Genomic DNA, 25,986 nt, shown 5'->3' on the forward strand with positions numbered 1-25,986 from the left:
GAGGACAGACTTGTGGTTTCCAAGGGAGAGGGGGTGGAGAAGGGATAGACTGAGAGTTTGGGCTTAGCAGACACAAATTCTTATATATATATTGAATCACTAAACAACAAGGTCCTACTGTTTATAGATTAGGGAACTGTATTCAATATCCTATGAATGGAAAAAAATATGAAAAAGAATTCAGTGTATAACTGAATCACTTTGCGGTATTCCAGAAATTAATACAACACTGCAAATCGACTATACTTCAATCAAATTTTAAAATATGATGAAAGCAGATATAAAATCTTATTTCAAATATTAACATACATTAGGGAATCTAGAGAAATGGTATTTATGAATCTGTTTGCAGGGCAGAAACAGAGACGCAGACATAGAGAACAATCTTGTGCACACAGCGAAGGAAGGGAAGGATGGGACAAACTGAGAGAGTAGTGTTGACATATATACACACTACCATGTGTAAAACAGACGGCTAGTGGGAAGCTGCTGGATAACACAGTGAACCCAGCCTGATGCTCGGTGATGTCCTAGAGGGGTGGGATTGGGGGCGGGTGGGAGGAAGGCTCAGAAGGAGGGAAGATGTATATACTTATGGCTGATTTGTGCTGTTGAACAGCAGAAACCAACACAACATTGTAAAGCAATTATCTTCCAATTAAAAATAAAAATTAAAAAAATTAATAATTTCACATTTGGCGTCAGTTCAGTTCAGTCACTCAGTCATGTCCGACTCTTTGTGACCCCATGAATTGCAGCACGCCAGGCCTCCCTGTCCATCATCAACTCCTGGAGTTTACTCAAACTCACGTCCATCGAGTCGGTGGCCATCCAGCCATCTCATCCTCTGTCGTCCCCTTCTCCTCCTGCCCTCAATGTTTCCTAGAATCAGGGTCTTTTCAAATGAATCAGCTCTCTGCATCAGGTGGCCGAAGTATTGGAGTTTGAGCTTCAACATCAGTCCCTCCAATGAACACCCAGGACTGATCTCCTTTAGGATGGACTGGTTGGATCTCCTTGCACAGAAGAACTGTACAAAAAAGATCTTCATGACCCAGATAATCATGATGGTGTGATCACTCACCTAGAACCAGACATCCTGGAATGTGAAGTCAAGTGAGCCTTAGGAAGCATCACTACGAACAAAGCTAGTGGGGGTGATGGAATTCCAGTTGAGCTATTTCAAATTTGGCCTACTTCTTGTAAAATTCCAGTAGGTTATCAGTGTTTATAACTTATATTTATGGCTGATAGCAGGCTTATCCTAGACCTAGGTGTTATATGACCTCTGGTCACTTCTTATTGTTTCTTATTCATTTTCTGTATGAATAGTGGTGTATTCAATCTAGATTATTTTGTAGAAGTTATTAAAATAAAGGTATTTGCTTACTGTATGAAGAATATTTATTTTAAAATAGTTGGAATGATAAATCTTGTGTCCAGTTGGGCACACAAACTGCAATAAAAGCTAGCTGAGGACTTTCTATCCATTCCACAAAGCTGGAGAGCCCTGATCCTCGCCTGGGAAATCTCACTTAGGATATACATGAATTGCAAGTGTCCAACATCCAGTCCTACAAAAGAGACTAATGTAAAGCCACATACATCAACAAAGCTTAAAATCTTTCTTACTCTTAGAGAACAAACTTATGGTTGCCCGGGGGGAAAGAATGGTGGGGAGAGATAGTTGGGGAGTTTAGTATCGACATGTACACACTGCTGTATTTAAAATGAATAACCAGCAAGATCCTACTCTATAGCACAGAGAACTCTGCCCAATGTTATGTGGTAGCCTGGGTGGGAGGAGGGTTTGGGGGAAAATGGATACACATATACCCACCTGAAACTATCACAACATTGTTAATCAGCTATACCTCAATACCAAAAAAAAAAAACTCTTTCTTACTGTTTTTGGTAAGGAGCCAACTTTTACTGTGAATGCCTAGATACTGTATTTTGGAGGCTTTGCAAACCTTATATTCTGTCACAATTACTCCTATGATATCATGAAAGCAGCTTCAGATAATACATAAATGAACAGATGTGACCGTGTGCCACTGAAACTATATAGAAGTAGAAGGGGATCAGATTTGATGCATAGGCCATAGCTCCTAAACCTAAAGGTTTTTAAAAAACAGGCATTCATAAAATATTTATTATGTCCAGCCTGCACCCTAGCTCCCTTCCAGTGAATTATCTTGATGTTGGTACCTTTTTCTTTGGAGATCACTATTCTGGACGATTCCTGACAATGAACATCATTCTGCTCTGATTTAGCATTAAATAGATGAATCTCATAAGGTTCTAGTGTTTGAGGGAAGAACGAGAACCATAAAATTCTCTTGAATATGTTTCTATTGCAAGATATGTAAACATAGTAATTTTCCTAAAATCCATACAGTGTTTTTCACTTACTTGAGAATTTTCTTTTTCAACATAAAAATACATAGAACACCTTTTTCAAAATAAGCTTTATTTAAGAGGCTGGGTTTTAAAAATGAATTATGTTATAATACCCTGCAAAACTCCAAGAATACAAGAAGTTATGAAGCAAATAATATCTTTGTTCATTAGAGAAAAATTACCAAACATGCAGTGAATAAATTCATTTAGCTGCCTTTGTTAAAAGAACTACAGCGCCTGTAGAATTAGATACTGACAAAGGCATCCAAAAAATAATGCTATAGCAATACCTAATACATTCATCACTCTACAAAAAGCCCACTTTCTATTTAGCCATCAAGTCAAATTGTTCAACTGCAAAAGTTGTTTCCATTTGTTTAACACCAAAGGGCATTGGAAGGCATATGGACTCTTCTCATTAAAGCTGGCACATCTAAGGCTCTTTTGTTCCATTCTGGTTTTCAAAAGTTACTTCCTTTCCTGTTGTTTGGTAATGAAGGGTGAAAATCGCTTTCCCCTTGCTTCTGCTTCCCCTCTGCACCCTCACATAGCTATCTGTGCCTGTGGGAACTCAGAGCACCACCAGGGGAAATTATGAGAGCCTTTAACTCCATCTTCTTTTTCTTCTTCCCACCTCTTTGGGAAAACAACACTTGTTTTTAAATGCAGCACTTATTTTCAGCTTTTCCTGCCTGCCTGAAGCCTAGAACAATTTAAAATCAGAGGGACAGCATTTCTGCTACAGTTTTAATTTCAAACAGCAGTGTTCATAAAGGCAAGGACAATTACAATGTATTTCTTAAAGAGTGCCTCCTTCAGCCAAAGATGTATCAACATTTTAAAGATATGATCACAGAGACTCCAAATTACTAGGAAGAGACTCAAATCATTGATAGTTCACTACAATCAGTCCAAAATAGATTAGGTCTCTTAATTTTGAACATATGGCATAACTTCCTATCAACTGCAATTTTGAAGCATCCATATGCGTTTAAGCAGACATGCTTAAAGCACACATCTATTTCAGGTCCTGATTTGAACCAAAAAATTTAAAGTTGTGAAATATGAAAAAGGTAACATATGCTTAGCTATCTCAAATTCTCTATTTTAAAAGAAGTTTTTTAAGGATTAAAACATAATTTTGAAGATAGAATTTGTATTATTTAGTGTTGAAAGTTTGTAGTTAGCTGAAAGCAAGTTTCACAGAGCAGATAACATAGATAAGTGAAAGTGTTAGCTGCTTAGTTGCGTCCAACTCTTTGTGACTCCGTGGAGTATATCCCACCAGGCTCCTGTGTCCAGGCAAGAATACTGGAGTGGATTTTCATGCCCTTCTTTAGGAGATCTTCCCAATCCAGGGATTGAACCTGGGTCTCCCACATTGCAGCCAAATTCCCTAGTGGCAAGCCCTGGAGAAGGAAATGGCTTCCCTGGAGAAGAAACTCCCGTATTCTTTTTTTATTTTTTATTGTAAATTTATTTATTTTATAATTGAAGGATAACTGTTTTACAGAATTGTGTTGGTTTCTGCCAAACATCAACATGAATCCACTCCAGTATTCTTGCCTGGAGAATTCCATGGACAAAGAAGTGGTGGGCTATATACACCCCATGGGGTCACAAAGAGTCAGGCGTGACTGAGCGACTTTCACTTCACTTTACTTCTTTACTGTTGAAGCCACCAGTGAAGCCCCTTAAACATAAATAAACATGAAGACATTTGATAGAGACATGCTCATGGAAAAAGAAAGAGGAAGTATTTTATAATCAAGCACAGTGGACACCAGAGAATGAAAACGCTGAGTTTTATGTTTTTCTATACATATAGTTCAGTTCTCACCCCCATCCTGACCTGGAAGTTTTAGGGGGAAAGGCACAATATAAGGTGAATAAGTTAGAAAGTAACAAAAGAGGCTTCTCTGACTTCCTACTAAAGTGTCAGCAAATACATATTCTTCATGATGGGAAGAAAGAAGAGAAAGTATTTGCTGACACTTTAGTAGGAAGTCAATTCCTTTCTTCCAAAATTATAGTACTTCTAGAAGTACTATAAACAGTAAACATTTAGAAAAGTGTATTCCCTTTAAAGTGCCCAGAGTTCTTTCACAGTGACTGGGGGGACTTTCCTGGCAGTCCAGCGGTTAACAATCTGGGCTTCTACTGCAAAGGGCCCAGGTTCAATCCCTAGTAGGGAAACTAGGATCCCACATGCTACATGGACAGGCCAAACACATTTTTTAAAAAGTCATAAACGAGCATGAGTATGTGTACCATTAGAAATGAGATTAGTAGTCCCAGCTTTCAAGGACAAAACTGAAGTTCAGAAAGTTGACTGATATTCCCAAGATCACACCAAGCCCTTCTTCCTTGCTTGCCTTCTGTCACGTTTCTCTCCTTTGTAGGAAGCAGGAAAGTCCCTGCTGGAGCAGTGAAAGTGAAAGTCGCTCCTTCATGTCCAACTCTTTGCGACCCCATGGAACTCTCCAGGCCAGAACACTGGAGTGGGTGGCCTTACCCTTCTCCAGGGGATTTTCCCAACCCAGGGATCGACCCCAGGTCTCCCGTATTGCAGGCGGATTCTTTACCAGCTGAACCACCAGGGAAGCTCAGTAGTCTCCAGTAACCAACCAACCCTCCAGTCATGGTAGGGTCCCTTAATAGATAAGGAAACACCAGGCCATGGTGTGTGTAGCCTGAGTATGAGATCAACAGTCAGAGGGAGAAAGTGCAGAGGGCTGCAGAGAAGGTTAAGAGTAGCAGGAAGGAGACAGAGATTAAGGTTCAGATATTTACAAACCACTAGAATCTAAGCACAAAGGGGACAGGGATATTCTGCCCTGTTTCCTGAGAAGTCATCCAGGTTTTTTACATAGCCTGGCACAAACATAAATGACTGGAAGCTAAGAGGAAACAGAGGGAAGTGAGTGTGGAGAGAAGCAGCAAAATCATCCATCAGGAAATCACGGCAAGGACCACATACCAGCGGTTACTGTCCACCCCTTTCTGCTCTGTAGGTCTGCACTCCATGGCCCTTCCACCAACCTGGGCAGCTAGGGCTTAATACCATCCTCATATCTAACGGTAGGATTTGGATGGTAACAGTTACGACTGAATTTCAAAGAGAAATTTGGTACATTTCACATATAAGAACCATTAGAGGTAGCCTTCATATTGTATGTTAACAAAGTGTTATAATTTTAAAGAAAAATGATCTTGCAATTTTTAATATCCTGTGGTTTTGTTCCTTTGGATCTATTATTGTTTTACCAAGAACCTTAAGTGAAAACATTGAGGTTCAGGAACAAAATTGTGTTTCCTGTACAGAGCTGTGTCACCTAGTCCAGCATCACCTTTTAGAGAGATTTAGAAAGCCAAAAATTATACCCCAAGTTCACTGCAAGGATTATCCCAGAGTCTTCTGTGGTTATGAAACAAAGGAATTAAAGTATGGTATCTTCTGTATTTAAAGAATGCAGAAATGGGAAATTCAGATATGGCAAAGACTTACAAAAACATCTTCACTTTCATTATAGAAACATTGTTATTTAAATTTTAGTCTGCCTACTTGGCCTTCCTATTCAGGATGTTTGCAAAGGTAATAGCTGTCAAGTTTGCAAAAGGAAAAAAGATAAGTAGCCAATACCAGGACCCCAATAAAGGCTGTTATATGTTTGTGTTTTTTATAGGAACACACACATATATAAACATATGTATATAGACATGCATGCGTGCTAAGTCATAAAGTCATGTCTGACTCTGTGTGACCCTATGGACTTCAGCCCGCCAGGCTCTTCCATCCATGGGATTCTCCAGGCAAGAAAACTGGAGTGTGTTGCTGTGCCCACCTCTGTATACATATATATTTAAATTTAATTTGAAAAATATATCATTTCTCCCCCCCACCCCCAGGGATTTTAGTTTAAGGAAAAGCAAAACAAAACTATAGTTATTAAAAGTGAAATAATGACTCTGAGTCATATTGATGGTTTCTTAATACTCCACACATAGGAAGTAAATAGGATTTTTTTAAGTAAATTCCAAATAAAAGTTTACCTACCCTAAATTGCTCAATCAAAAAGAAAAAAAAAAATCAAAGTAAGCTCTCTGGAGATGGGTATTATTTGTCATGATTTTGACCTAGATAGTAAATTAAAAGATTTTCCATCTCTCTAGAGTTATGACCTGATTAATACGTCATCTTTTTTTCCCCCTGGTTTTTGGATCACCTAAGGATGTGAAACCTCAGAAGCATCCCAATAATATTTAAAGGCATGAACACAAAATTTCAAAGTAAGGAGGTACCTTCAAAACTACTTCATACAACACCCTCATTTGCAGATGTATAATTAAATTCAGGAGCAGGAATGACTTAGTCCAACTTAGTCTGATGCTAATGTTTTAACAGTTACCATCAGACTGCCTGACTTTTTTGAATTTCTCTTTTAGTTAATTGTCCTGACACCTAATAATTGGGGAAATATAAGAGAGAGGAATGTTTAGGAAAGTAGGGAAGCTATAATCTTGCTAACAAAGCTAGAGCCAATGCAAATGCATGTCCCTTGTCAAACAGGGCTATCATTAGGAGTAGAGGCTCCAGGAATGTGGAAAATTTCATAAATGGAGGCTTGTTCACCTCCTCTGTGTCAATCAAATAGGAATAATTTCTTAGTTCAAACACACACAAAAGTCGCCTAACCGATGTTGGTTGAACAGAAATGTCCCTGGCATGGGTAGCATTAAGCATCATTAATCATAAAATTCTTGGAACTGGAAGGGAGACAAGAGATGGGCTAGTCTAGGCCCTCTCAGCCCTTGTACTAGTGACATTTGGAGCAGGATAAGTCTCTGCCCTGGGGGACCGTTCTGGACACTGCTGGCATGTTCAGCAGCTTCCCTGGCCTCTAGCCACTGCATGCCAGTAGCACCCCAAGCTCCAGGCAAGATAATAATGGCTGGGGCAATTCATACCAGATGAGAGCCACTGCCCAGTCTAGTTCCCTCTCTTCGTCAGTCAGGCTCAGAGTTCACAAATGCACTGGGTAGAACTGGCTAACCACACAATCACAAATAGAACAAACACTTCAGAGCTCTTTCCACAAAACCAAGCTGCCCTAGTTCCCCTTTGGTTCAGTTATACATCAGAATGAATAAAGGCATCATATCTTGCCTGAATGAGAGGTGAAACTAGTTCAACCTAAGAATACACTGCAAAGGGTCCCCCTGGTAGCTCAGCTGGTAAAGAATCCACGTGCAATCCAAGAAACCCTGGTTTGATTCCTGGGTCACGAAGATCCCCTGGAGAAGGCTACCCACTCCAGTATTCTTGGACTTTCCTGGTGGTTCAGATGGTAAAGAATCCACCCACAATGCAGGAGACCTGGGTTTGATCCCTGGGTTAGGAAGATCCTCTGCAGGAGGGCATGGCAATCCACTCCACTATTCTTGCCTGGAGAATCCTCAAGGACAGAGGAGCCTGGTGGGCTGCAGTCCATGGGGTCACAAAGAGTCAGCCATGACTGAGTGACTAAGCACACGCATACAAGGATACACTGCAAAGAGCCAGTCCTTCTATGAAATGCAATTCATGATGGTCTAAGGCTTCCCAAAATCCATTAAGCCACAGATTGAGAAAAGCACCTCTATTTTTCTGAGCTTACCCAATGGGATAAATATCACATATACTTGTTTTGATTTGAGCAGGTAAAATATGCTAAGCCTCTCTGCTCTACTAGACAAGGATAACTGACAATTCAGTTCCTGGTAAGTGGTTTCTTACCAAATGCACTTTCTGTTTTCAGAAATATTAAAGATATAAAGGTTCATAAAGCAAATTGGTATTTGGAAGACTGGGCTACAGTAGATTAAATTTCACTTAGGCTGTCTAGATTTGGAGATTAGAACATTATTTTGAAAAACTCTAAAAACCTACTAGCTCTTCCATCTCAAAGGAATCACCAATCCTGAATTTACAAATTTACTACAGATAGCTCTTTTCACATAGCCTTTGAGATAAAGAAAAATATACTTTAATCCTGTTTTCTGTTTTTCCGTATATTTATTTTAAATCACTCGCTTCACTAACCTGATCTCAGTTTTCGCTGGTTGGACTGCTGAAGCTCTTTGGTTTCTTTAATGGGATTTAAAAAATAGTTTATTTACCAGTCTGAGCTCTCTGCTTCCTTCTGTCCTATGCACTCTCTTGGCTGTTCTTCTCATTTGGATTTATCATTTTCTCTGCCAATATGACAAGCTTAAAGTTATTTTATCTTAGATCACAGTGAGGAAGAGAAGGTTCCTAATTCTCTTCATATGAGTCAGCTTCAAACTTCTGTATCTTCCTGTGACCTTTATACTTGTCATCATACAAAGTCTGTCTAATCTCACCCACACTTACACACACTCCCATGTATAAAATAGATAGCTAGTGGAAACCTGCTGTATAGCACAGAAAACTCAGCTCTGTGCCCTGTGATGACTGAAGGCTGGGGGTTGAGGCGAGGATTGGTGCGGAGGAGGTCCAAGAGGGAGAGGATGGGTGTATACATACAGCTGATTCACTTTCTTGTACACCAGAAACCAACACAGTGTTGTAAAGGAACTATACCCCAATTAAAAACATGTATTACACTGAAATTCCTAAAAAGTAAAATATCTAACAATCTTTCCAATGGTTAGAGATTGTGACATTTATTCTAAACATATTAATCTTAGCATTTATAGTCAAAGAGTATATCTAGTTTTTACTATGTCCTCCTCAAGATTTATTCTACTTGGATTCCATTTCTCATGGGTCAAGGAAACATTCAATTAAAAAAAAAAAAAAAACAGAGAGAAAGGAAACCATAAGCCCCTCATCCCAGGTTGCATCTGCTATGTACATTTATTTTGATTAACTAGTCCCCAAATCATCTTAACAAAGCTGTGGGATTGAACCTGTTTGGGTGGAGATGGAGAAGATCATTGTAGACAGTGTTCTGGTATATTAGACAAAACCATGCCAGAGGCATGTGGTTATTGCCATCGAGTTCTATTCATAGGCTGATGTTGATTCAAAGTTTAAGATGGGTTGAGAAGCAGAATCCTCTGAAGTAAAACATAAGAATGCATATTTTTTTCACAAATATAATGAACTTTCTAATTTCTGAATAATACTTATGTTACCTATTACTTAAAACTATTTTACACAGCTACCTTCACTCTTTTGCAATCCTGTTGAATGACACTTTTCAGGTGAACACAATAGAGAATTTTAAATTCTATATTTTAACAAAACCTTATTTTAGGTACTGTTTGTCTTGCCCTTCCCTGGCTTTTCTCAAACAAATATAAAGAAAAAAGCTTAATTTAAAGCTGGAATATTCAAAGAAACATAATTTTTTTTTAGTTTATTTTTAATTGGAGGATAATTGCTTTACAATATTGGGTTGATTTCTGTCCTCTATCAACATGAATTAGTCATAGGTATACACATGTCCCCTCCCTCTCCAACCTCCCTCCCACCTTCCATCCCATCCCACCCCTCTAGGCTGTCACGGAGCGCCAGGTTTGAGCTCCCTGGGTCATTCAGCAAATCCCCACTGGCCATCTGTGTTACACAGGGTAATGTATATGTTTCAGTGCGACTCTCTCAATCTGTCCCACCCTCAACTTCCCCCACTGTGTCAAGTTCTGCTCTCTGTGTCCGTGTCTCCATTACCGTCCTGCAAATAGGTTATCAGCACATTTTTCTCGATTCCATATATATGCATTATTATATGATATTTGTTTTTTTCTTTCTGACGTACTTCACTCTGTATAATAGGCTCTAGGTTCATTTGCCCCATTAGAACTGACTCAAATGAGTTCCTTTTTATGGCTGAGTAATATTCCGTTGTATACATGCAGCACAACCTCTTTGTCCGTTCATCAGTTGATGGACATCTAGGTTGCTTCCATGTCCTAGCTGTTGTAAATACAAGGAACCCTGGGAACATGTGTCTTTTTGTCTCATTGTCTTGTTCACATTATTCACACGTTCTTTGTTGCTTTTATGGTTTCCTCAGGGTATATGACCTAACAATAGTGGGATTGTTAGGTCATACGGTAGTTTTATTCCTAGCTTTTCTGAGGAATCTCCATTTCTGTTCTCTGGGGATCCCAAGTGGCACTACTGGTAAAGAACCCTCTTGCCAGTGTAGGAGACATAGAGATGCAGGTTCAGTCCCTGGGCTGGGAAGATCCCCTGGAGGAGGGCATGGCAACCCACTGCAGTACTCTTACCTGGAGAGTCCCATGAACAAAGGAGCCTGGCGGGTTACAGTCCATGGGGTCACAAAGAGTCAGACACAACTGAGGTGACCACACACACACACACACACATCCTGTTCTATGTAGTGTCTGTATCAATTTGCATTCCCACCAACGGTGCACTGCGGCAAGAGGGTTCCATTTCCTCCACACACTCTCCAACAGTTATTGCTTGTAGATCTTTTGATGATGGCCTTTCTGACCAATGTAATGTGATACTCACTGTATTTTGAATTGCATTTCTCTAACGAGTGAGGAGCTTCCCAGGCGGCACTAGTGGTAAAGAACCCGCCTGCCAATGCAGGAGACTTAAGAGATGTGGGTTCGATCCCTGGGTTGGGAAGATCCCCTGCAGGAGGGCACGGTAACCCACTCCAGTATTCTTGCCTGGAGAATCCCATGGACAGAGGAGCCTGGCAGACTACAGTCCATGGGGTCGTAAAGAGTCAGACTTGACTGAAGCAATGTTGAGCATCTTTTCATGTGTTTATTAGCCATTTATATTTCTTCTTTGGAGAAATGTCTATTTAGGTCTTTAATTTTAAATTTTTTAAAAAAGAAACTTAGCCTTCCAATTGGAAATGATAAAAATTTAGATTTAATGAATAAATCTTTTTATGCCATAGACCTCAATCCTATCAGAAGTAGATAAAAATGAAACTAAAGGTTAAACTTAACCACAACAAATAACAAAAAAAGAGGAATACGATTTACATGAGAGGCTCTAAATATGGTCATAGTCATCTCTCACAAATAAAGACATCTGAGGGGTTAACAAAGCAGGACATATTTGCTTAAAGTTTTCAGATCGTCACTGTTTCCCAGTAGACTGGGGTACAGTCAGATGCTATGTATTCACTATTTGTTAAACTACTAATGCTCTGAAGCCTCACTAATTTTTAGAATTCGGTTGCTTAACTAATTATTAGAAGTATTCTGTCTATTATGATAGAATTGCCAAATAGGTCTTCTTTGATGTGTTTGTTTTAAAGCAAGTAAAAATCTAAGATTCCTAATCCTACCGAAACCAACAGAGGTGGACAGAAGAAGTCTCCCTTAGCCATGCGGACCCTGCAGCCCTTAGCTTCTGTCTTCCATGATACATACACAAGGTCAAGAGAAAGCTTAAAGCAATGCTAATAATAACAATAATAAATAAAAGGGAGAGATAAAAGCCTAACTTTGAAGAGGGGAATCCTAACTGATTATATCCTGGAGGAAAAGGTGTGTTTTGTCTCCATAGGACAATTTTTTACTATTAAAAAGTTTCATTGTGCTGATGATAAACTATCTATTACACATAGTACATAACCCATATATGATAAATTGTCTATTATCTATTACCTATAGAGGAGGAAAGAAGGAAGGCATGCAGGAAGAAAGGAAGGGAGGAAAGAAATAAGAAGAGAAAAACACACAAGGATTTCATTACATGAATAAACAAAAACACCCTGGTAAAACTTGGAGAAGCCGAATCTCTAATCTTAACTCTTCAAAAACAAATGTAGCCCTACAAGGAATTTAAGCTCTGTCCCCCCAAAACTATTCACTAAATCACTTAATCACTTCTAGATCTGAAAAGGTTAAACATTTTAATCTGAAAAATATTTCCCAATGAAACATTAACAAGATAAAAGATAATTTTATGATAAAAGAGAGTGAGCCACCTTGATTGAGAAATGTTGAAAAAGGTAGCAATTTGTGGCAAAAACAGAAGTCATTTAGAAAAAAAGGCAGTATTATCTAGTTCACCTTTTGACACAGTGAGTGTCTGCTCGGTAACTATAAAACGTGAGTGACATGGAGAAGTGCAGGGACTATCACAGTAAAAATATAATTTGATGAATAATTAGATAGAAATCTGAAAATCACGTAATCATCAAAGTTGAATGTCAGGCAGATAGTTTGGTAGGGCAGTCAGATGGCTAAGAAAACTCAGAAGTAAAAAAAAGAATGTAAATGCTACAACAAAGAAAATTCCCTAAATTATCCTTTTTCATTCTCTATGGTACAAAGGAAATTCATTAAATGATCATTTTCACACAAAAACATGCAAGTTTCCTATTGAAGCAAATTAGAAGGAAAATAAAATTTAAGAGGTATACATGCTAGAAAGCATTCTTTTTCATTTAAGAGAAAAGAAAAACATTTGCAGGAAAATCAGATTAAGCTACAATATCACCCCCCTCACTTTCGATTCTATCCACAATATTTTGCCTATATTTCTCTATGGCTTCAAGAAAGAAATGATATATCTAAAAGTATGAGTTAAATTATTAATTTATAAAGAATTAGAGAAAAATGTTTTATAATGTCATATAACTGAGGTTAGCAATTGCTTTTTCTACTAAGTTGAGATGCCAATGCAGAATTCACTTTGTCTAATTAAATACATTAAATGACCAGAAAAAAATCAATATACTTTGAAAACTCACACAGATAAACAAAAAACCATTCTTCTCTTTAGAATCTTTATTTTCACCAGTGAATTGATTTTCTAAACCTTTATGTCTTCTGGATGTCCATTTGGCCAACCAATTCTGTTCATTATTTTCCAACCCAACCTTTAGTTATTAACAAAACTATGCTTCAAAGTACATCATCATAGTTTTATATCCATAGATGGAGTGTTGAGGATATTCTGTAAGAACTCAAAAGGACCTCAAATTGATATAATAATGGATTGAAAGGTAATTTTAGAGAAGCATAAGCTTCATTCTGAAGTGTCTTTATTTAAAAATCCATCTAATATAGAATGGCAGTTCCTGGCCTATGCCAGTCTGATGCAAAAGTTGTTGATTAATAAGTCTCAATGACTCAACTATGCATTTGGTTGCAAACTTTGCTTTTAGTACTCAAAGGGTATCTCCAGGCAAATTTTCAGTTCATTATCAGTTCAAAAGACTGCCCTATTGTACTTTCTGAAGCTACAGTAAATACATTTCCATCTGGTCTCATCATCTTTGATGTCTGACATTTTGTAACAGAGTTTTGAAATCATATTTTATGGCACTGAAGCTCCCAGGGGAAATTTACTGACTTAACAATCCCATTCAGCACTTCCCGTCATGTGGAACTGTCCCCAGGACAAGGCAGATTAGTGAATATGAGCTGCTCCAATTTGGCTCAACTGTCAGGCTGAAGTATTCTCCATTACATGGATGGCTGAGATCAGCTGAGTGTGGAATCATTCAATTTATTCTGTGGCACCAGTGAAGGAGACCATAAAAGCGACCAGAACTGAATACACTTGAGTAGACTCCCTCCTGCTAAGTTCTGACGAAGCAGCCACACTGAAATCATAAACTGTTACTACTCGATTTATTGTTTAAAGAACTCTCAGCATCTACACTTGTGAGCTGTCTTTCGTATCTGCCTCCATTGTAGATTCTGGCCACAATGAGATAATGGTTACAGCTCCATGTAGAGGCCAATTGATAGCATATGTAGCTTCCTGGTTTCCTATCATACACATTTTTCCTCTCCTGCAAAGTCAATGAATAAAACCAGGCAAAGTATGGAATTCACTTTTAAGTACTCTGTTAGACTTCTTTGAATTTTGATAGTCTGCTGACACAGAAGTTAGGATACACACAAGAATAAATTGATTGAAAGAAAATATAAATAAGTTTATGTCTGTGGCACCAAAATACTTAACAAAAGGACAAAAATTGTGCAGTAATTATCTGAAAATACATTGGTTTATGGTGTATATACATAGAGCTTTAAACTTGCTATATAGTCAGGAAAAGCTGTGAAAAGAACTGGCAACTTCTTTTAATGAAAGTAATTTCCTACACCTGAAAATGGAATTTATCATTCCAGAGGACAGTAAATTGTGATACTGTATAGGAAGATTAACTTGACATTCTACAAAGAATCTTGTTCAAGGTAAAATGCATAAATTTGAAATTATACTAATAAAAAAGAATACATTTTTTACTTTATAGCATTAGATCATATTTAAAGACTATATTGCATGGATAATACATGAAATTTATTTTGTGTCAGCATTTTATCATATAACAATAGATAACTTTTATAATTTTTATAATAATCTATTATCTAAAATGTCACATTAAGCCTCTAAATGATTAGTATCATTAGACATCTAATGAATGCTTTTCCTGATGATGGAAATATGCTTTCGTAAGAGGAATTTCCATTTCTTTTATGTGCAAATTTAGTCAACACAACCTTATATATCAATAGGATTTTTCTAATTTAAATTGAGGGCTTTTTTTTCCCCCCCGAAAAATGGAAAAGATTGCCTCTAATTATCATTTTCAATGATATTAGTGCCTTCTAAAAATGTTTAACTTATTGAAATCCTATCAGTCTTCACAAAGTATATACAAAAAAGCAGAAAATATTATCATCTCCATTTTATAAATAAAAACTATAGCTAAGCATGAGAAAGTATTTCTAATGAACTTTTTCAAGACTTTGAGCCTGGTCATATTCTTAGATTTTAAGTAACCCAGATTTTAAAATTTGAAGGATCCTTAAAAACTTCATCAGGACGCCTCATCTTATGCATTAAGACACTGGAACGGGGCGAGATGAAACACCTTGCTCAGTGTCATAGAGTGAGACACGATATTTCTTATGTTTCACAAATATGAACAGAATTTCTATTTCCAAGAATTGGTCAGTTGTCATTTTAAAGCTAAAGTTTAAAGCGTACAGCACTTCATGTTCCTTTGTAAGTCTATTCTATCATATGTTACCAAATGTGGTGGTGATCTTCTGTTTCCCGGTTTTACCCACAAAGGTTTCTGGATTGTTTGCATTGCTTAAGCATGTGATAAAGTTTGAGATATAAAATATATAACCTATGCCTATTTGTTGCATTGGAAGAAGACAAATAAAGATAGAAGGTTTCTCTCTGAGATAATGTACGAGATAATATGCCTAACTGACTGGAGTGACTTAGCAGCAGCAGCAGCAAATGTGTATCTTCATATTTTCCCCCAATATCTTATAAACCATCATCAACAACCTTTGATTATACATTCTCCAACAATAAGATATATAAGGGGAATTTACCTTTTTAGTACATAAACAAACAAACAAAAAAATACCTTAAAATAACTTAACCTCCTATTCCCTACCTAGCATCACTCAATCTAGGGGATCACATCATCTCTACTAAGTTAAGAAGAATCCAAACAATAGATCTTTTGTCAAATGTATTAATGTACTACCAAATCTAATAAATTATGTCACTTCAAAAGGAAGCAGTATTTTAGTAACAAGAATGCAACATCATATCACATGAAGACTCCATGATGTCTTCATAGAAAGTAATGTCTTAATCCCCAAAACAATACCAGCACTAGGCAGAAAAACTTTAGACAGAAGCCTTTAAATACTTCCAAATATCATCATGGAAATACTTAAGAATTTTTATTGTGCAGAAAATGGAGCTTTTTTTAAAATTACTAAGATTATTCCAATCACATTTTCTTGCACACACTTTATTCATTAGGGCATCTCTGCATTTTGTAGTTATTTATCCAAATATCAAAGACTTTTTCATGTGTACACTCACCTGCTCAGAAAAGAAGTCACTGTTATCCTCCAGGTATTTACTGAAAGGATTGGGTTCATAGACTTCCTCCTCTTTTTTCAGTAATATTTTGGATTTTACCGGTACGGGGCGAATTACTCCAGGCTTTGTCTTCATGAACGTCAATTATTTTTTAGAAATAAAGAAAAAATACTATTAAAATGAATACATAAGTGTATTAATTCATTCAAACGTTCTCATAGCAATTTATTATTTTTAATTTTTAAATGATTTTATAAATACATAAATAGCCAGAAATCAAAAGATTTTAACTAAAGTAGCTTTAGTTTTAAGTGACCTGTTATACAGTAATCAATTAAAAAAGATCTACTATCATGAATTTCAAAATGCCAAAACATCTTCATCTGTCTAGCTAAGTATCTTTACCAGCACTTTCAGCCAATAAATATTTCATTTGACAAATATTTAGTGACGGCATCCTCAGGGCCAGGCAGCATACCCATTTGGGGCATGATAGGAGAGATGAATTTGGTACAATTCACTAAGCCCATAACAACTTTCTTCTTCTGGAAACTGCCCCCACCCCCTGCACCCTAAAATCCCAGAATCCATGTTCAGACTCCCTATAATGAAAACAGGCAGGGGTGGCGTTCTGACCCAAGAGGGTAGGGGCTTCTCCCAAGAATATGGAGCAGGGCTTTAATCTGCTGTTTATTCATGCTAGGAGATGGAAATGATACTATGTAAATCTGGGAGATTTGGGAAAGCCTTACTCTGCCATAAAAGCAGATCTGATAAGAACAAGAAAAATAGAGCAAAGTATAGGAAGCAGCAGCCGGTACAGGCAACACAGTTGAGGGCTTTCCAGAACTGAATTCCAAAACATCCTTGGAACCAAGCAGGATTTCTGGTCCGAGACTCCCTGAGACTTTCTTTTCTTTAATACAAAATTCCCTTTTGTAAACTCAGTTTGACTTCTATAATTTGCAATCAAAAGAGTCTGAGTGAATAGGCCAGTCATTCAAAACTCACGGATTTATACCCAACATCAGTTAGACAAGAGAGGGAAAGGGAGAAGTCTAGTTTGGGGCAATTTCAAAATGATGTTTCACAAACACAAAAGTCTTGTTACACCGTAAAATGTCACAAAATGATGACTAAGTTTACAGAAACATCCCAAACAATAATTCGATAAAAAGTTGTGACATTTTTTTCTGTGTGAGCACTTTGCTGTAATCATTCTTATCAGGTCCATTTCTTTTCAGAAAATAGAAAATTAGCTCTCCTCAGTCTGTGCTGATGCTCACTAGTTAAGCCTTAAGGATGAATATCTATCTTGCTGCCGTACAAGCCGTTGGTTATGTTTTGAGGCTTGAATAAGTACCACTCTGCAACAATTTTTTTCAGCTCATATTTTCCCAGGTGACTTTCATTTCTACGCCAACTGGGCAAATAAAGATCGAAGAAACTCTCTATCTTCCGCAGGCTGGGCTGGGAAATAGCTCCCATTTAAGAAACTAATTTCTTTCCAGAGGGGAAAAGTAAGCAAGTATTAGGTTGGTCCAAAAGTAATTGCAATTTTGCATTGCTGAACTTTGCTGTTTGATATTGGAATGCATTCTCAGATAAACAGGGTTATGTTATACATCATTTTAATGTGCGTTTCTTGCTTTATGTTTTTTGCTGATGAGTTACTACTTGCTGCGTATTTGATATTTATTTTAGACTAGGGAAATGATTTTAGACCAAAAGCAAATTTGAGCAATTTTCTTATTCAAGTTCAAGATTGTAAAGCAGCGGAAACAACTTGCAGCATCAACAATACATTTTGCCCGGGAATTGCTAATGAACATAGAGTGCAGTGGTGGCTCAAGAAGTTTTGCAAAGGAGACGAGAGATTTGAAGATTAGGAGTGCAGTGGTCAGCCATCAGAAGTTGACAGCAACCAGCTAAGAGCCATCATCGAAGTTGATCCTCTTACAACTACGTGAGAAGCTGCTGAAGAACTCAGTGTTGACCATTCTATTGTCAATTGGCATGTGAAGCAAATTAGGTGTAAAAGCTTGATAAGTGGGTGCCTCGTGAGCTGACTGCAAATCAAAAAGATCATCATTTTTTAAGTGTTATCTTCTCTTATTCTACGCAACAATAACAAACCATTTCTCAATCAGATTGTGATGTGTGATGAAAAGTAGATTTTATACAACAATCAACAATGACCAGCTCAGTGGCTGGACTGAGAAGAAGCCCCAAAACATTTCCCAAAGCCAAACTTGCACCAATAAAAGGTAATGGTCACTGTTTGGTGATCCACTACAGCTTTCTGCATCCCAGCAAAACCATTATATGTGAGAAGTATGCTCAGTAAATTGATGAGATGCACTGAAAACCGTAATGCCTGCAGCCAGCATTGGTCAACAGAATGGGCCCAATTTTTCTCCACAACAATAATAAACCACGTATCACACAACCAGCGCTCCAAAAGTTGAACAAATCTGGCAACACTACAGTCACCTGACCTCTCTCCAACTGATTACCACTTCTTCAAGCATCTCAACAACTTTTTGCAGGGAAAAGGCTTCCACAACCAGCAGGAGGTAAAAGATGCTTTCCAAGAGTTCGTCAAATCCTGAAGCATGGATTTTTACACTATAGGAATAAACAAATGTATTTCTCACTGACAAAAACGTGCTGATTGTAATGGTTCCTATTTTGATTGATAAAGATGTGTTTGAGCCTAGTTACAGTGATTGAAAATTCACAGTCCAAGACCGCAATTACTTTTTCACCAACCTAATAACACCCAATTATATGTTAAATTGCACAGGTGAGTATACACGAGAGTCATATCCTCCAATGAACCAACACGAGAACAAAGCCCAGGCAACTACTGACTTCTACAGCCACCTGTAATGGGGAAGCCTGATATCTTGGTCATGATGCAGAACTGTCCAGATTTCAGGCCTCTCTTTTCCACACAACTTCCTATTACATTTCTCGTTCCTGCCACTTCTACTCCTGTTCCTTCTCCTAATCTCCTCCTCCTTTGGAAAGTAGGAAATCAGTACAACCCCAGTACTTAGGGTTTACCAGGTTCTAAAGCCAGCATGGAATTTTAGGAGCTAAGCTTGACAGCAGCAGCAGAAAGACGAAAGCAGAGGCGAGAAATCTGGCCAGATGCACTTGATATGCTAGAAGACTCTCCCTGCCAGGAAAACAAGATCCCCTGGTCCCTGCATCGCTAGCAGGTTGGCGTGTTGGGTTATCCTGACCTGGAACCTTCCACTCAGATCATCTCTCTTGGTTTCATCATCCTCCAGGGAGAGTCCAGAAAAGACACTCTTCTGGTTGGCTGGATATCAAACATTAATAGCTTTAATATCAGAGTCAGTTACTTATATTTCCTATTTGTTTCTCTACCAGGCCTTATGCTTTATGTTGCTACGAACTTCCTGAATCTGATGGTTGTCTGACCATTCCACAATGATTCTTTCCCTATTTTCTCTACTTCAGATTTTCTATTAGAAAATAGAAAAATATTTTCTAATTATAATTAGTCTAGTTAGATTTTCAGATTTTCCAGGTGCTCTTTCCTTGGACTCAGTGTCCCTAGTCTTGATCTACCAGAAGTCTCTGAATTTTCCTCCTTCTGGTTTGCTTCCTTGGTCTCAGAACTGTTGCCCCGGCTGATTCTTCCATTATATTCACCACCTCTTTGTTTAATCATGATTTTTTTTTCTTTTTCTTTTTTTTTTTTCCCCTGAACCTTAACTTGCTGTCATTCACCAGTCAGCATTTAATGGACAGGGAAGTCAACTCCATGCAAAAGAATACTAAACATAGTTTGCCTTTGACATTGTTCACACTTCCCATCCTGTAACCTTTACCCACACCCTCCACACCTAACTGTGGCTCAGTGTTTGGTCAAACTGGAACTCAAAGCTTGGCAGCCCAATTCTGAACCTCATGCACTCTCCATTAACCATGGTACACAATCAGTCCTGACCAAGGCAGGCCTCTGCACCTACCCATACCATTCTACTACTGCTTTGAAACCTGCCTCAAAGGTTGAGCACTCTAGATAGTGACACCATCATTATTCTGAAGACTCCAGTTCTATATATTACAGGCACCACATTCAATATGTTACATTGATTATCTCAGTTCCTCTTCTCAACGCCCTGTGAAAGAGTCAGAATCAGTAACATGCCAAAGCCATGCAGTTAATATGTGAACAACTCAAGATTTAATCCAAGTCCAGTCTGATCATAAGCCCAGGATTTTAATTGCTCTGGATGATTCATTTTTAGCTGCTAAAGCATTGACAAATCCAGCTAGAGTCAACAGTGATACAAATATCATTCTGACACCAGGAAAAGTCACTCCATCTAAGCGGAGAAATAAAACAGGTAATAACTCCCCTTCTCAGCACAAAGGACACAGGAAGAAAAATAAGAAAGTTCTTCAAAAAGCAAATTTCAATGTACTGTGATGAACCTCTTGAGAAATTATTTACACTGTACATAAGACTTTTTTTTTCTCTTTTAGAGCTATATTTTGGCGAAATAATTGCTAATCTTTTCATTCTTGCTATTAAAACATTTTCCCCACATTCAGAAAAATAGAATTATCATTGTAGAAGGGATGATCAGACATTTTATTTTTAACTAGAACCAGAATATTATGATTTTGATTAGTTATTACAGTTTTAAAATCTGAGAACCTCATTAGAGCCAGGTGAATATGTGGGCTTTTAGTGGATGGATACTCTGCCTGTTTATATTCTTCTTGACACAATTCCAAGAGTGCTAGACTCCAACAATCACAGAGAACTCTACTCTCCATTTGCTTTGAAGAGCAGAGTAGCTCATACAGTACTGATAAATTCTCTGCTTTAAACTAAAATATAGCTGATTTACAATGTATTAGTTTCAGATGTACAGCAAAGTGATTCAGTTACACATATACATATATACTGTACATATGTAATTATGTATGTATTCTTGACATTTGTGAAGTGCCTCAAAGACAAAACAATCATTGTCTTAGAGCTCTGAAGCATCCTTCTATCAGATCATCTATCAGATGCTCTCTGGAGCCATTTTTCCAGTTGAGATCTAGTCTATGTCTGGAAATGCAGTGTCTACACAGAGGTGAACAAGACATACCTCGTGTTCTCAGAGGGCTCACAGTTCAGGCGAGTTAAGCACATTACAACCACCATGTAAGTCAAGCCACATCACTGGACTCCTCTCAAAGCTCCTCTCTAACTCCACCTTCTCACTTAGAATAAAAGCTAAAACCCTTACAGTGCCTGCAGGGAGACCTACTCTTTCACTCCCCAAACAGCCTCCCGTTTCCCATCATATCTCCTGCTCTAGACCTTCTCTCTCCCTCACTGTCCCCTCTGGTACACACTGTGTCTTCCCTCCTCTGGAGTTGGAACTTGGCCTTCACATTGTCTGGAACTCTCTTCTCCCTTTCTGAGACACTCTTTCAACTCTTCATGTCTCTGCTCAAATGCCACCTTATTATCAGATAGGTCTTCTCTAATGATCTGTATAAAAGATCTTACTTGCCCTATTTTTATTTCTGTCTGACCTCAGTTGACGTTTATTTTCTTGCTTCCTCCACTAGAATGCAAGCTCTGTGAGGCCAGAGATCATTGTTTTCTTCACTATTGTCCTTCTAACACCTAGAACTGTGTTAGGAACCTAGTAGATGCTAAACAGACATTTGAAGGATAAATAAACTAATTGACAGGCAGAAGCTCAATATGTAGGCTATAATCCAACCTCAAAGCTTTAAAAAATTTTGACTGCCCATTTAGTGTCTCCTCTCATTTTTCTTGGACTTCCCAGATAGCGCTAGTGGTAAAAAAAAAAAAAAAAAAAAAAAGAAAGAAAGAAAAACCTGCCTGCCAACGCAGGGGATATAAGAGACATGGGTTCGATCCCTGGGTTGGGAAAATCCTGTTACTGCAGTGCTCTTGCCTGGAGAGTTTCATGGACAGAAGAACCTGATAGGCTATAGTTCATGGGGTTGCAAAGAGTCAGACATGCCTGAAGTGACTTAGCGTGAACACACTTAGTTTTCTTGGACTGACTTTTTGATTATAGTATAACCAAGGAAAAGGGAACACTATAAGAAAGAAGATCCACACTACCTCTCACCCCTAGAGATCTAGAAGAGGGAATGTGGATTGGTAAGCCCCACCTTCAGAGATGAGTAGAAACCAGAAGTTACTATCTTTGATGATACAGGAAGTCAGGACCAGGGATCACATCTTTAAGGACTTTGCAAGATTTTAACTCTATTTTTTAAAAATAATTTATTTTCCCCCGTTTGATTACAGTGATAAGTAATAAAACTAACAACACCAGAAGACAATGATGTCATGTTCTCTGGAGAATTCGAGAGTGGGTGAGACTTGGGAGATCACATCTAACTCTATTCTTAGTCTTAATGGAGAAAAAGCCCAAGAGATGCAGTGTGTGGAGTCCCAGAGCCTGGAGGCAGGTTTTAATGGCCTGTGGGGCGCTGGTTCCACTGTTTACACTGATCAAGCAAACACTAACCCGAGAGCATTGTTACTTGCGCACTGTGAAAAATAGACATTGTCTATGTCCTTTGGACCTTATAACTCTAAGACAACAGGTTGGTATTGCCTCTGGCTGGAGACCAAAGTTGAAAAGTAACTGCCAGCACTGATCTAGAGAACGCATTATATAGATAATGTCTTCTTAAAACAATATCTTTCTTAAATTAACTCCAACTAGCAGACTGTGTTTTTAACTGCCTTTGACTGCAGTAGCAAGCTCTCAGGTCATGTGATTAGAAAACAAGATGGCAACAACAACAAAAATCGGCAAGGAAATAACAGAACATAGCACATAGAAAATCCACGGGTCTGGCTAGGAATTCTACTGATTTGATGGATCCGAACAGTGTGAAAGTACCATCGCTACTTCTTTTAGCCATTTGCTTCTGTCTTGCCTATATTCTCCAGTGCTTTTGGTTTTGTTTTTTAAGTTACTGGGGCAACAAGCTCAAAGAAATGCAAAAACATTCTCCTAGTCAAGATTGTGGACAGAAGCAACATTTTCTAAATTATTTAGCTGATTCACTCGTTCAATTAATAAATGTTCATTAACTCCAATTCTTTTTTAAATAAAAATGTTAATGTGCTTATAGCAAATACTTAAGCTTTTTTTCTCTCAAAGAAATATCTCAAATTTTAAAACATTATAGTACAGAGTGAAGCTTCCAAGATTGGGGAGGAGGGTGTGGACAGATTTTAATACCACCCATTAGCTACAGGACTTTTGAGATATGGTAGACTTCAGAGTGTTTTTCATCAGAATAATGGAAATAACAATTCCTGCCATACTAAGTCACAAAGTGACTGGGCAAATCTAATAAGATAATATGCATGACAGAACTTTGTAAAGAGAAAATAGCATAGAAGGAAATTGAAAAAGAAAAAAATTCTTTCCTTTTTCTTGCTTTTGTATTTATAGTTCAGAGTACTGATACCAAAGGATCTTGATTACTCAGGAAAATGTTTATCTGATGAGCTTTTGAAAAAATGTTTTATGTTTTTTTGATTACTATGATAGTTGTATTACAATAAAATATACAAGATTTCAATCATTATAAACCTATTCCACAGCTCAGAAAACATCTTTTGAAATGTACACAACATAGATTGGCCAGATTGAAATATCTCAGTGGTTAAAGAGAAGCCAATAGCATGACTCAGACCTGAGGAGGCATCCATGACAAATGCTGGCGCACTTAAGCACGTTGTGTCAAGGCAAATTAGTCGAGAATAAACTGCCTTTAAGTTTAAAGAAGGCATGAGTTCTACACAAAAGCTGGCAGGGCTGCCGTTTCTGAACAACAGAGACCTCAAGGGCTCTTAGAAGAATAGTCATGCGCCACTAAAACCAGACACATCAGCGGGCTTTCAGAACCGGGAACAAAACACATCAAAGGTTAAGTACTCTTCTGTATCATGTTCCAGGAAGATGCACTTTGCTCGTACCTGTATGTAGTCATGTGGTTTATTAAATCTGTTGTACTCTCTAGATTCAGTGTTGCGTCTTGGGCAATAATGAGCATTCTGCAGTGGCATAAAATTTCAAAAGCAAAAGCCAGTGTCTTCTAACCTTAGGTTCCCCATCTAACTGCCAAAGAAGACCAGTGCTTACCCATCGTGTTGAGCCCAACCTGTTTTCTTACTCAGAGAAAAAAGACGCCGCCAGCCTCTGTTAATACTGTGATGACCCAGTCCAGGAATTAGGAAAGCTTTGTGAAGGGTCAGCCTAGATCCTGAATCTTCCTTTCCTTTTGTTCCCTTTCGGATAACAAGGGATTCACTGTCCACAGGCGTGAAGCCTCAGTACCCTACTGGACTCAACCCAGTCCCTCCTCTTCGGGAAGTGATCATACGTGGCCAGTGAAGGTCACACTTCCATAGAGTCCTGATTTCCCAATGGCCTTTTTTTTTTTTGCCTCCTTGAATTATCTAAAATCAATAATGATATCTTTTTAAAAGTCACACAACAAAGATGAGCATGAACCCTGTGATCTTAGATAATCTATTCAAACTCTATGACCCTCTTTCTTTATCTGTGAAATGGCCACAAAGTAAACAGAGACATAATTGGTGAACAAGTTTCAAAAGGATCCCCAAAACACTTCTTTCTGAGCCTAATATTATATAACTTGGCTTGCAGGGTAAACAGTGGAAACATTTTAATAGTAAGGGGAAAGATCACATTTGTTTTCTTCCTTGAAGTGTTGAATTGGCATAATTATAATGTAATCAGGTAAGCCAAGTTAAAAAGAAAAAAAAATGAAAAAAAAGTTTGGTTTTTTCTTGGTCTTTTTGTTTAATTTGTTTTTTAATTGAAAGATAATTGCCTTACAGAATTGTGTTGGTTTCTGCCAAACCTCAACATGAATCAGCCATAGGTATACATACGTCCCCTCCCTCTTTAGCCTCCTTCCCATCTCCCTCCCCACACCACCCCTCTAGGGCCCCTGTTTGAGTTTCCTGAGCCACATAGCAAACTCCCGCTGGCTACTTGTTTTCCATACGGTAATGTAAGTTTCCACATTACTCTCTCCATACGTCCCACCCTCTCCTTCCTTCTCAGCCCTACCCCACCCTGCCGTGTCCATCAGTCTGCTCTCTATGTCTGTGCCTCTGTTGCTGCCCTGCAAATAATTTTACCAGCACCATCTTTCTAGATTCCAGATGTATGTGTTAGCATATGACATTTACCTTTCCTTTTCTGAAGTAAGTACTTCACTCTGTATGACAGGCTCTAGGTTCATCCACCTCATTAGAACTGACTCAAATGTGTTACTTTTAATGGCTGAGTAAAAAGCCAAAGCTCAAAAACAAAATGGCTTCTGCATTAAGCTTAGGCTACCATAGCAATCCATCATTTATTTTCACTTCAAACAATTTATTACATTTCTCCCCTAAAATAGGAGTCAAATAATTTTAATTAACTGCTTATTTCATGCAAAGTGTACAATATTTATTTACATAATTTAACCATAGTCTATCATATTTGTTTTCCTGTGTTTACACAAGTTTACACATGTATAAACAAAAAGCAATACATATACATGTGTATGCACCATCAGAATTACCTGTAATATGGCATTTATATGCATAGCATATGTTACAAACACACACATTTAAATGTGTGTGTATATATATATATACACATATTCATTTTTCAAAG

At 37.9% G+C, this 25,986-nt stretch overlaps 1 protein-coding gene across 17 annotated transcripts in view; it reads right to left on the bottom strand.

Annotated features, from left to right (window-relative positions):
* MLIP (muscular LMNA interacting protein) overlaps window positions 1-25,986 on the bottom strand; it is a 308,623-nt gene that overhangs the window by 43,759 nt on the left and 238,878 nt on the right. For all 17 annotated transcript variants that reach the window (XM_069564089.1, XM_069564102.1, XM_069564097.1 and 14 more), the window contains one exon: window positions 16,244-16,372. In XM_069564089.1, the coding sequence (XP_069420190.1) occupies window positions 16,244-16,372 (129 nt within the window). The remainder of the gene's footprint in view (window positions 1-16,243; window positions 16,373-25,986) is intronic.

Source organism: Ovis canadensis, chromosome 20, assembly GCF_042477335.2.
Source record: "Ovis canadensis isolate MfBH-ARS-UI-01 breed Bighorn chromosome 20, ARS-UI_OviCan_v2, whole genome shotgun sequence".
Taxonomy (NCBI): domain Eukaryota; kingdom Metazoa; phylum Chordata; class Mammalia; order Artiodactyla; family Bovidae; genus Ovis; species Ovis canadensis.